At 47.2% G+C, this 12,468-nt stretch overlaps 2 protein-coding genes across 4 annotated transcripts in view; both read left to right on the plus strand.

Annotated features, from left to right (window-relative positions):
* Positions 1 to 1,434, plus strand: part of PRPSAP2 (phosphoribosyl pyrophosphate synthetase associated protein 2) — a 47,566-nt gene extending 46,132 nt beyond the window's left edge. Inside the window, exons 13-14 of one of the 2 annotated variants that reach the window (XR_006815911.1) lie at positions 192 to 273; positions 624 to 1,434. Coding sequence is in view for 1 of the 2 variants with exons in the window: in XM_045984727.1 (XP_045840683.1) it covers positions 192 to 208 (17 nt within the window). In the remaining variant the exon portion in view is untranslated. Of the gene's footprint in view, positions 1 to 191 lie in introns of both variants that reach the window. The other variant, XM_045984727.1, reaches the window with a different exon arrangement.
* Positions 1,435 to 10,947: 9,513 nt separating this feature from the next.
* Positions 10,948 to 12,468, plus strand: part of SLC5A10 (solute carrier family 5 member 10) — a 58,790-nt gene continuing 57,269 nt past the window's right edge. The window contains exon 1 of one of the 2 annotated variants that reach the window (XM_045983734.1): positions 10,948 to 11,090. In XM_045983734.1, the coding sequence (XP_045839690.1) occupies positions 10,977 to 11,090 (114 nt within the window). In that variant the 5' untranslated portion in view covers positions 10,948 to 10,976. The remainder of the gene's footprint in view (positions 11,091 to 12,468) is intronic. The other variant, XM_045983735.1, reaches the window with a different exon arrangement.

Here is a 12,468-nt window from a genome sequence, read left to right on the forward strand (position 1 = left end):
CGTTGTGTGTGGTTTTTTTTAAAAACTTTGCATCCGGGCCGTTGTTTTATAACTAAAATAAAACGAACGCTGAATACACGTGCTGCGAGTGTCCAAGCGTCGGGTCCGCTTGTGGCGTTTTGTCTCTGCGGCTTGTCACGGTGGCACGGTCGCCTCCCAGGGGTGTAATGTCTCCCGTTCTGTTTGTCCAGGACCCGCACGTATCTGACGCGTGATCCCTTGGCTGTGGCAGGAGAGGAGTTGGAGGCGCAGGCCGCGAGCCCCGGGGGGCAGGTCAGCGGGTTGGTGTGCGCTGCCGCCTGCGTCTTGGCATGGCTTTGTTCGGCTCCCTGTTCAGTAGCACAGCCGTGCACTGAGCACAGTGCTACCTCTGCATGCGTTAGAAGACGAGATGCTGGGGGTGGTCGCGGAGGGCAAGTGATCACGACCCTTGTTCCTGTCCGGCAGCAAGAACCGCCTGCCCCGCGGTTCGGAGTGCAGAACTCAGAACTTGACTGTGACACTTGTACCAGGCTCAGGAACGCTGGGGTCCCAGGAGTTAGGCCAGCATGTTCTCCCACCGAGGCCCTGCAATGGCACTCCCATCAAATTCACGGAGGCAAAGATTTTTCTTTTTGTTTCAGATAAACGTCACCCCCGGTGTGGGTTTCGAACTCACGACCCCAAGATCAAGAGCCAGCCAGGAGCCCCAGGACCATTTTTTTTTTCTTCCAAAAACACTTGAGCCTGTGGTTTCTGCCCATGTTAGAATCTGGAATAAAATAGCAGGTGACTTAGCACAAAATTAAGATCGGTCACTTACTGTTTGCCATATCTGGGTTTCTTGACGACGTGCTCTGGAGCAGGTCTGGGGCCCTGCGTGTGCAGGAGCGCCGAGGGCTCTGCTTCCGGGAGCTGCCCCGGGTACCAGATGGTCCCCTGCTCACCTCTCTGTGCTCATCACACCCAGCAGTGTCCAGACCCCTCCTGACGTGCGATCTCAGCCAGACAGCCTGTGGTGGTTGGGCTCCTGCAGGTGCATGAAAAAAACATATTTTGTTAATTCCCTAAAGTAATGCTTGGATCTGATCAAAGTAGAAGTCTGCACTGTTAACGTCCGACATTAACTCTTGCTTAGAACTGTGTGACCTTAAAATAAGCTCTCTCCTTTATACGTTGCGAGCATGGTTTTCTTTGCTTTATGAGACTCTTGAAAGTAACCGTGTTTTCCTTTTACTTCCAAATGAATAAGCTGGCAGACGTCTACCAGGATGGTGGAGTGGGGAACTCCAAAAGTCTCTTCCTCCATAAAAGGAGAGAATCAATGGGCAAAAACAGAATCAACTTTATTGGGACTCTAGAAAGTTATCCAAAGTTTACAGTAATCAAGTAAATGGGCAGTTCAGAAAAAAAAAAAAAAAGGCAAAACAATAATAATAAAAATGGCTGAGTCTTGACAAGATTGCTTTGTGGTACTTTACCTTACCCTGGTCCCACTCGTTTTCGTGTTTCCTGGCAGCCTGGAAGATGATAACCTGCATTCTTGGTACATGTTCCTTGTACCAGTGGGAGTTTAATACTGTTCTCAGAATTAGTTACTTGTTTGGACCTGTCTATTGGCTGCTTGAAGTACTGACTCAAAGGACTTGTCTTAATTTTACGCGACTCCGAACTCCAAAGAGCAAAGGGACAATTTTTGAAAAAATGTAAAGGCAAATGTGTTAGCCACTCTTCTTGGGGCAAACAATGAAACCACTAAAAGCTTGGGAGAAAGGCTAGGGAAGGAGATACATCAGGGGAAAGGGTTTTGAAAAGCTCGCACACATTCCTGGGGATACGAAGGGCAGGTGTTGCACCGAGTTGAGGACGTGCTCACAAAAGACTCCAGAAGCCGTAAGCTCTCACCTCTGGCAGCTCTGCAGGCTCTGTGCAAGCAAGAAGCGAGGGCTGAAGCAGAGCTGTGGTCTGCCCAGCTGAACGCTGAAGGCCTGTCGTGAGACACGCAGCCCATCTACAGCCTGGGTTATTTTCCCTCCCTCCTTCCCTCCCTTTCACCTTTCCTTTTTTTTTTTTTCCTTTTCTTTTCTTTTCTCTTTTTTGTTTTCAGACTGAAGGAAGCCTGGGATGACCCCATTCAGTTGACTGAACAGAGATCGTCAGTTACCATACACAACAAAGAATACAGGCTTTACAAAAATCAGTTCAGAAGAGCCACCAGACAGCAACAAGCAGCAATAAACCCCGGGGAAGGAAGAGAGTCTGATTTCCAGACTTCTCGCATTATAATATTCAAAATGCCCAGATTTCAACAACGACAACAACCAAAATTCTGAGGCACATAAACAAACAGGGCTGGAACCACACATAGGAAAAAACTTGATAGAAACCATCTTTGAGGAAGGCAGATAATAGATTTACTGATGACTTTAAATCAATGATTTTTAAATGTGCCCAAAGAGCCTTTAAAGGAAACCAGGAGAAAGATGACTCACCAAATAGAGAATATCAATAAAAAATAATAAAAATGAACCAAACAGGATTTGGGGAAGACAATAGAGTGGGAAGCACCAGGAATCTGTCTCCTAGACAATTTCTGGGATAAGATTTGATGGTTTTGGAACTCTGATGTCTATCAAAGGTTTGCAACCTCCGTGGGGAGTCTTGGACAGTAACTTGTTAATTTTAGCCAAACTGAGCTCTTAGTACAGCTGCGGATACCTGCCCCCCACACACACTCCCAGACTCGGGGCAGGCAGCTGTACCCGTGTTCCTGAAGCCAGCTTGTGGGTGCTAGAGTGGGCAAAAAGGACCCTGTCCTCCAAATAGTGGAGATCTGTGCTCTGACAGCTGATGGCTGCTTCCGATCACAGAGATACAAAGAGCTTGGCAGCCACTGGGATTGAACTTCCTTCCCTTGTTGCAAGCCCTCCCCCTCCAACTGATGAGAATTCTGGGAGAATTAAAGACTGGTCTCCTTACTCCCCACCCACACCCCCAATTTTCTCATTTTCCCCCTTTTGGGAGCCAGACTTTAAAGACTAGGACATTCAGAAACAACTGGATATACAAGGAAAACCAGAAACTCACTACATATACCCAGTTGTGCAGGCCCAGAACTGAAGAGACCCTAAGCTTATCCCTCAGGTTGAGCCTTGGCACGGAGACTGCCTACAACAACAGCTACTACTGCTACTTCTACTATGACTATAATACATACCGGGAAAGGGAGAGCAACTGATTTCCAGGATTACCACCATTCAAAGGGGAAAAACCAGTAGAAATGGTTTCTGAAAAATGGTAGATCTACTGGACAGACCTTAAAGCGACTGTCTTACTATATGTGCTGCCAAAGTGAGCACTAAAGCGACTGTCTTAGAGATGCTCAAAAAACTAAACAAACCAGAAAAACCAAAACAAAGCAAAAAAAAAAAAACACCAAAAACCAAATCCCAAAACAAAACAGATGTGGGAACAAGAAAATAATGTACGAGCAAAGCAGAGAGATCAAGAAACAGAAAACCTAAAAAGAAACCTCCCCAAATTCTGAAGAGTATAACTAAAATAACATTCACTAGAGGGATTCAAAGACCCATTTGAGCAGGCAGAGGAATGCATGAACTTAAAGATAAGAAAATGGAACTAAATCTGAGGAACAGAAAGAAGATTGAAGAAAAACAGAGCCTAAGGGACTTCTGATTCTGTGACTGCATTAAGTGGGTCAACATACACATTGTGGGAGACCTCCTCCTGCAGGAGAAGAGAGGGAAAGGGGTAGAGAGAATATTTTAATAAAACAATGGCTGAAAACGTCAACATTTTATGAAAAACATGAATATGAATTCCAAGTAAGATGAACTAAGGGACACCAAAATACATTATAATCCAATTTTAAGAAGTAAGACAGAGAATCTTGAAAGCAGCAAGAGAGAAGAAATGAGTCACATACAAGGGATTCTCAGTAAGTTATAAGATTTTTTAAAAAGATTTTCTTTCTTTCTTTCTTTCTTTCATTTATTTGAGAGAACGAGAGGGAGAGCACAAGCAGGCAGAGCAGCAGGCAAAAAGAGGAGAAAAGACTCCCCAACAAGCAGGGAGCCCGACATGGGGCTCGATCCCAGGACCCTGGGATCACGACCTGAACCGAAGGCAGATGTTCAACTAACTGAGCCCCCCTGGTGCCCCAAGATTATTAGATTTCTGAAGTGTTCAGAAAAGCGGTGGGAGTTCAGAAAGCAGTGGGCTGAAGAATTCAAAGCGCTAAAACAAAAAATGTCAACCAAGAATCTTTTATCTGACAAAACTGTCCCTCAAAAGTGAAGGAGAAACGGAAACAATCCTGGGTAAACAAACACGGACACACAGTTCATTACCACTAGACCTGCTCTGCAAGAAATAATCAGAGGCTCCTCCACGGTGAAACAAAGGAACACCAGATAGCAACTCGGAGCTGCATGAAAAACTAAAGATCTCAATAAAGGCAAATACACAAGTAATATAAAAGTTACTGTTATTGAAGCAATGGCTTCTAACTCCTTTCTACATAATATAAGAAATATATTTAAAAATTATTAGTCTGGGGCACCTGGGTGGCTCAGTGGATTAGGCCGCTGTCTTCGGCTCAGGTCATGATCTCAGGGTCCTGGGATCGAGCCCCGCATCGGGCTCTCTGCTCTGTGGGGAGCCTGCTTCCTCCTCTCTCTCTCTGCCTGCCTCTCTGCCTGCTTGAAATCTCTATCTGTCAAATATATAAATAAAATCTTTAAAAAAAAAAAAATTATTAGTCTAAAAGCTAGTATTATTATAACATTGGTGTATAACCTTGTTTTATGTTTTCAACATAAGAGGCTAATACATTTAAAAGTTTATGTTTTGTGGAACAAAGTAAAGATTTAGTTTTCTGATAACAACTGAAAAGGGGCATAAACAAAGTTGTCAAGCAGAAATTTTGCATGTTATTGAAGTTAAGCTGGTATAAATTGAAATTAATGTGTCATAACCTTAGGATATTAAATATAATCCCAATGGTAACCATGAAGAAAATAGCCATAGAATATATATCAAATGAAATTGGAAATGAATTTCAGTGTTTTACTACAAAAAATAAATTAAGCACAAAAGAAGGAAATGAGGCAACAGAAAAGCTATAAGGCATACAGAAAATCAATAGCAGAATGAAAGAAGTTCTTCCTTAACGGTAACTACTTCAAATGTAAATGAATTAAATAATCAAGTAAAAGGGATTGGCAGATAAAACAAAAAGAGGGATTGGCAGAATAGATAAAAAGAACACAATACAACTGTATTCTGCCTGCAAAAGACTCACTTTAGATCCAAAGACACAAATAGATTGAAAGTGAAAGGAAAAGTGAAAGTGAAAGGAAAGTGAAAGAAAAAGATATTCCATGCAAATAGCAACCAAAAAAGAAAATGTGTAGCGTAAGTAATATAGGACAAAATGGACTAAGACAAAAATTACTACAAAAGACAATGAAGGACAGTATGTATTTGTACCAGGTTCGGTACAGCAAGAAGACATACTAATGATAAATATTTACGTGCCTAATAACAGACTATCAAAATAAATGAAGCAAAAATGTACACAATTAAAAGAAATAGTTTTACAGTAATACTTAGATACTTCCATTCTCCATTTGTAGATATTAACCAACACACTCTTAAACAGCCAATTAATCAAGAAATCACAAGGGGAGTTAGAAAATACTTAAAGATGAATAGAAACGAAAACATAATATATTAAATGTTAGGGATACAGTAAAATCAGTGTTAATGGGGAAATTTATAGCTATCAATTCTTACATGGAAAGGAAGGGAGGGAGGGAAGGAGGGAAGGGGCAAAGATTTCAAAACAACAACCTCACTTTACAAAGAAAGTAAGGAATGGGGAGGGAGGAAGGGAGGAGGGCGGGAAAGGACCTGAAATTAACAATCTTACTTTATGAAAAGAGGAAGGGAGGGAGGAAGAAAAGAAGGGTAGGAGGGAGAAAGGGGGAAAGATCTCAAATCAACAACCTCACTTTACAGCTTAAGGTACCAGCAAAAGAACAAACTAAACCCAAAGCTAGCAGAAGGATAGAAATAATAAAGATTAGAGGAGAGATCAGCAAAATAGAAAATAGAAAAATTATAGGGAAAAATCAATAAAACAAAAGCTGGTTCTTTGAAAAGATCAAAATTGACAACCCTTTATTTAATAGACTAAGAAAAAAAGAGAGAAACCTCAAATTATTAAAAACAGAAAAGAAAGTGGGGACATTATTACTGATTTGAAGTAAAAGAAAGGATTATGAGAGTACTATGAGGAATTATACACAATCAAATTGGATGATTTAGATGAAATTGACAAATTCCTAGAAACACAAAACCTACTAAGACTAAATCACAAAGAAATACAAAATCGGAATAGACCTATAACTAATAGAATTATATCAGTTATTCAAACAAACAAACAAACAAACCAACAAACAACTCCCAACAGAGAAGAGCCCAGGATCTGAGGGTTTCACTGGTGAATTCTCCCCAACATTCAAAGAAGTAAGCCCGTCTGAGGCACGTGGCTGGCTCAGTAAGCGGAGCATGCAACTCTTGATCTTGGAGTTGTAAGTTCAAGCCCCATGTTGGGTGCAGAGATTACTAAAAAAAATAATAAAAAACGGTAACACCAGTATTTTTCCAACTTTCCCCAAGAAAAGTAAGAGGAAAGAATAAACTCTAACTCATTCTGAGACGTATTTACCCTGTTAACAAAGCCAAAGACACTATAAGAAAGCTATAAATCAGGGCACTTGGGTGGTTCAGTGGGTTAAGCCTCTGCCTTCGGCTCAGGTCATGATCTCAGGGTCGGTCCTGGGATCGAGCCCCGCATTGGGCTCTCTGCTCAGCAGGGGGCCTGCTTCCTCCTCTCTCTCTGCCTACTTGTGATCTGTATCTGTCAAATAAATAAAATTTAAAAAAAACTATAAATCAATATCCCTTATGAATATTGATACAAAAACATCAACAAAGTACTAGAAAACTATTTTCAGGAACATATTAAAGAGATTTTAGGCTTTAAACAAGTGAGATTTATTTCTGGAATACAAGATGATTAGATGTATGAAAACTGGTCAGTGTAATACACCATATCAACAGAATGAAGAGAAATAACTACGTGATCATCTCATTGCAGAAAATGTGTTTCAAGGGCGCCTGGGTGGCTCAGTGGGTTAAGCCGCTGCCTTCGGCTCAGGTCATGATCTCGGGGTCCTGGGATCGAGTCCCACATCGGGCTCTCTGCTCAGCAGGGAGCCTGCTTCCCTCTCTCTCTCTCTCTCTCTCTCTCTCTCCCTGCCTCTCTATCTACTTGTAATCTCTCTCTGTCAAATAAATAAATAAAATCTTTAAAAAAAAAATGTGTTTCAAGAAATGGTAACTTTTTATGATAAAAACATTCAGAAAATTACGAATACTAGAAAGAAACTACCATAACATAATTGAAAAATCCACAGTGACCATCATACTCAATGGAGAGAGAGAGAAAGCTTTTTTCTAAGATTAATGACAAGGCAAGGATGCCTCCCTTCATGACTTCTGTTCTAGGTAGTGCTGGAAGGTCTAACCAGAGCAAGAGAATGAATGAATGAATGAATGACATCGAAATTGGGAAGGAAGAAATAAAATTATCTGTTTACAGTTGATGTGACCTTATATTTAGAAAAACCTGAAGAGGGGCGCCTGGGTGGCTCAGTGGATTAAGCCTCTGCCTTCAGCTCGGGTCTTGATCTCAGGGTCCTGGGATCGAGCCCCGCATCGGGCTCTCTGCTTGGCAGGGAGCCTGCTTCCCCCCCCCCCCTCCACCCCTGCCGCCGCCTGCCTCTCTGCCTCCTTGTGATCTGTCAAATAAATAAAATCTTTTAAAAAATTAAAAAAAAATCCTGAAGATTACACACACACACACACACCCCATCTGTTAACCAAGAAATGAATTTAGGAAAACAGCAGGATACAAAGTCAACATGGAATCATCAGTTGCATTTCCAACGGACAGCCTGAAGGGGAGATGGAAAAAATGATTCCATTTACAATAGCATCAAAAAGAATAAAATACTTAGGAATTAACTTAACCAAGGAGATGAAAGATTTTATCACTGATCCAAGTCCACTTTCAAATAAAAGTGCACGGTCGCAAATAGTGTGATGACCTTTCAGTAAAACAATCCCACTTCTTTCCTGTCCTTATATCGTTGTTAATATTCATTTCATTCATACACAAGCGTACACATACCAAATATGTTGTTGCTATTATTGTTTTGGACACGTTGTTATCAGATCAATTAAAAACTAAGTTTTGGTTTTACTTTCATTTATTTCTTTTTTGACCCTCTGGCTGTTCCTCTGTATCCTTTACAACAATCTGTATCATATACTGACATACAGTTTCCCTGAGCTCGGGAGCCACCTGGCAAATTCCGAAATCTGAGAAGGGGATCAGGGGAACTTCCAGCTCCTGTAGATGGTCAGTCCAAAGTACAGGGAGGCCTAAGATTGCACCTGCTGTGTGAAGGGGGGCAGTTTGGTCAGACTAAGTGTTTAAACTGTGGGATCTGTGCTAACCCAGGTCGTCAGTGACAGAATTGAGTCAGGTGGGAGGACACCCGGTTGGCCTCCACAGAGATGGAGAGTTCATTGGTGTGGGGGGAGAAACCCCACACATTGGGCGTCAGCAGTGGTGTTGGGAAACACGACATGGGGGGCTCCCTCTTGGGATAGACGCAGCCTGCGGGGTGTGATTTGGCCGCCTTCCTGGCTGGGCAGGTCCTGTCATTTCTGTCCTGGGTGAGCGCGGCCGTCAGAGTTTGATCTGCCTGTGGTCGTGTTGGACAGCAGAGGGTGGGAATGTGGAGTGATTGGGCTTCAGTGTGGAATTTCTCACACCCTTCACCGTCACCCTCTCCCTGTCCCACCCGCCCACTCCTTATGACTTCTTTTCCCCAGAATTTGTATCAGAAGTTGGGGGTGGGGTGCGTTTGTCTCTAATGGTTTATTTTCTTCTGAGACGCAGAGGGATGCGAGGGGACCAAATACTGTTTTCAACCACTTTATCCCGAGGAGCCTGGATTAATAAATTCGGATCGTCTCCAGCTGGGTCCTTCTGACTTGCATTAAATGATTTTTTAAAGATTTTATTATTTATTAGGAAGATGGAGGAGACCACAAGTAGGCAGAGCAGCAGGCAGAGGAAGAGGGGGAAGCAGGCTTCCTGCTGAGCAGAGAGCCCGGAGCGGGGCTCGATCCCAGGACCCTGAGATCATGACCTGAGCCGAAGGCAGCTGCTCAACCGACTGAGCCACCCAGGCGCCCCTCAAATGACCTTCTGATTCACGACATGCTTCTAGCAATGGCTTGGAAAGTGAGCACCTTCAGCGAGGCTGGCCAGAGAGGAGGGTAGTTGGGGAGGGGGCAGTCTGAGCCTGCCTGAATTGACGAGAAACTGACTTAATTGTTCTTCTCTGTCTCGTTCTGCGTGTAATCTTTAAACAGCCTCCCTCGGGCTCGCGAGCAACGGGCACGTTGGGTTTTGCGGGTCAGTGTGTCCGTGGTGGCTGTTCACTCATTAACACCTTCTGGAAAAGCGATGTGACCCGGTTAAACTCCAAACGTTGTGCGAAGCCTCGGGCCACGTCGGAGACATCCACCAGGCTGTGGGGAACGGTTTCCTTAGTGAGGACGCATCTAAGACCCTCCAGCTTCCTGTGGAACCAGGGCTATCACTGTCACCAACGGGGAGCATCCAGGGTCAAATCTGGATCTGAATCCCAGCTCTGCCCCTCCCATGGCCAGACGACAGACGGCTCGGCCTCCCGGGCTCCATTCCTTGGCCGTGATACGCTACCACCCACCCTGAGGAGCCCCACATGGGACAGCGGGCAGAAAGCCTAAGCATCGTCCTCAGTTCCTGGCAGGCACCTGCTAGACGTGTCCCTCTGTGGACGTCCTGAGGAGACCACGGGGACCTGAACAGAGGGTCAAATGAGGGGGTTGGGATAGTTTCAGCTGAGCTAGAAAAAGGAAGCAGAGGAGCGCCTGGGTGGCTCCGTGGGTTAAAGCCTCTGCCTTCGGCTCAGGTCATGGTCCCAGGGTCCTGGGATCGAGCCCCGCATCGGGCTCTCTGCTCCGCGGGGAGCCTGCTTCCTCCTCTCTCTCTGCCTGCCTCTCTGCCTACTTGTGATCTCTGTCTGTCAAGTAAATAAATAAAATCTTAAAAGAAAAGGAAAGAGAAAGGAGGCAGAACGTTTGGCAACATGCCTTTAGGGTCCAACACTGGGATGTTCGGGGCCGGACTGTCGTGGTGGGAAGTAAGCCACGTGATTCAAGCGTCACCATCCCAAGTCCCCCTCGGTCCTCTCATGGCCCGGTGGCCACAGGACATGGTTGCCTGCCACCATGGTGTCCCCAGAGGTGAGGCATCTGTCCCCAACCCTCCGTGCTTTTTATCCAAGGAAATACGGGGCGAGCCACGCATCAGGTAACAGCGCTTTCTGGGACTAATCTGGTTGCCTGTGGATGCACTGATCTCCCTTTATTTATGATGATTTATTTATTTATTTATTTAAAGCAGGCTCTGTCCCCAACGTGGGGATCAAGCTCACGACGCTGAGATCAGGAGTTGCATGCTTCCGCGACTGAACCCAGCCAGGCACCCCCTAAACTCCCTTTCCTTTTCCCAAACTTCCTCTGAGTTCGGGGAGGCTGCCCTCCTCCAAGCCCCTTCCAGCTCTGCCCCCGCGCAGATGGTCGGGGTTGGCTTCCCACCTGCAGAGGGGCGGGGGGACACCCGCGCTGCCCTTGGAAAGCCGTTGCCCGGCACGCGGTCATCTTGTGGGCGGGAATCGGCCACCATCGTGCTCGGTTTAATGATCAATTAACGGCCTGCCAGGAAGCCCTTTCTGACCTGGCTCGGCCCTCAGTTCCTTCTGCTCGGAGCCGGCGCCTGCCGCAGGATGGTGGCGGACGACTCCACCGGCGACCCCCACGCTCCCGGGCCGCAGCTGAGCGTGACCGACATCATCATCATCGCCCTGTATTTCGCCCTGAACCTGGCCGTGGGCATATGGGTGAGAGGCCCGGGGTGGGCGGCCGGCCGGGATGGCACTCGGGTGTGGGAGCCGGGGCTGAGGTGAGGCGCGCCTGGAGTCCGCTGGGGTCCTCCTCCCAGCCCTGCGGTGGATTTGCCCGAGACCTTGACCGAGCCACTTTGTCTTTGGGCAGCGGCTGCTCGGGCTACAAGGGGAGGAAGAGGAAGGCCTCTCTAAGGCGCAGGCCGAGGGAGAAGCTCCCTGGGCTTTCGTGCGGCCGACGAGCTGGGGGCCCAGCGCAGCACGTCCTCTCCCTGGCCTCCATCTCCGTGTCAGACGGGCTCGCGGGGCGGATGTCTGTCCAGCTGCTCCCGCACCTGCGGGGTCAGGCTCCGGAGAAGGGGCGGGGCACACAGAGCCTGACGATCTTTATTTTGAAAATCTCCGTGTCTGCCTGCCTGGTTCCTAAGCCAGTTTCTCTCACTTTCAATGAGAAAGAGACGTGAGTTAGGCCATCACAGACTGCCGCGGCAGTGAGGCCTCTCCTAGGCGGGTCCTGTGCTCATCACCCGGCCCCCACAGCCGCAGGGCGAAGGCCAGCGCCATTTACGGATGAACCCCCCTGCTCTGGGGTCTGGGACTTACCCAGTGACCCCCATGTCCCTGCACACAGGGGAGGCGTTCCTCCGGTCTACTCACGATGCAGACCTTGGAGGCCTTCCTGGTGGGGGAGGCGAGCACCAAAGCCAGCTTTGGGTTTGTAGAGGTCAGACTCCTCCTCCTTGTCCCCAAAGGTCCCTAGGCCAGCATCCCTGAGCCATGATACACGGTGGCCTCCATCTACTGGGGGAGAATGAGGATCCCTTCATATCTTCCCTGGCCCTGGTTTAAGCCCCAGGGCCAGAGGCAGAAGACGGGTCACATTCCCAGCTCTGGCCCCCTAGGAAGTCGCTCAGCATTCTGGGCCTTGGGTCTCGATCTAAAAGACTGACCCAAGCCCCGAGTACCTGAGTCGGAGGCGTTCTCAGGGGCACGGACCCTGCCGCCACTCTTGGTTGGGTTGTAGGAAGGGCGTGAGTGGTCCCGGTGCTGCAGGGGTGCGGGGGTGCTGGGGGGCAGCAGCAGTAATTGGAATTGATTCTTCGGTGGTGGAATGGTAGACCACAGCCGCGCAGGGCTGGCCCCCACTCTGCGTCCTCGGAGTCAGGCCCTTGCCTGCTCTGGGCTCGCCGCCTCAAACACACCATGCGATGCGGGCCGCCGCTCCTGGCGGTTCCGGGGAGCCCCGGGGGCCCGTGGGTGTGGAGCTCTGCTGTCAGACGTCCTGTTTCTGGGACAGTCGCTGGCTGGGAGTTCAGAGGAGGGGCGCCCGCAATGGAGACTTTCGGGATGAGCCGGGGCTGGAGGTCGGCAGGAT

The sequence above is a fragment of the Meles meles genome, chromosome 18 (genome assembly GCF_922984935.1).
Source record: "Meles meles chromosome 18, mMelMel3.1 paternal haplotype, whole genome shotgun sequence".
Taxonomy (NCBI): domain Eukaryota; kingdom Metazoa; phylum Chordata; class Mammalia; order Carnivora; family Mustelidae; genus Meles; species Meles meles.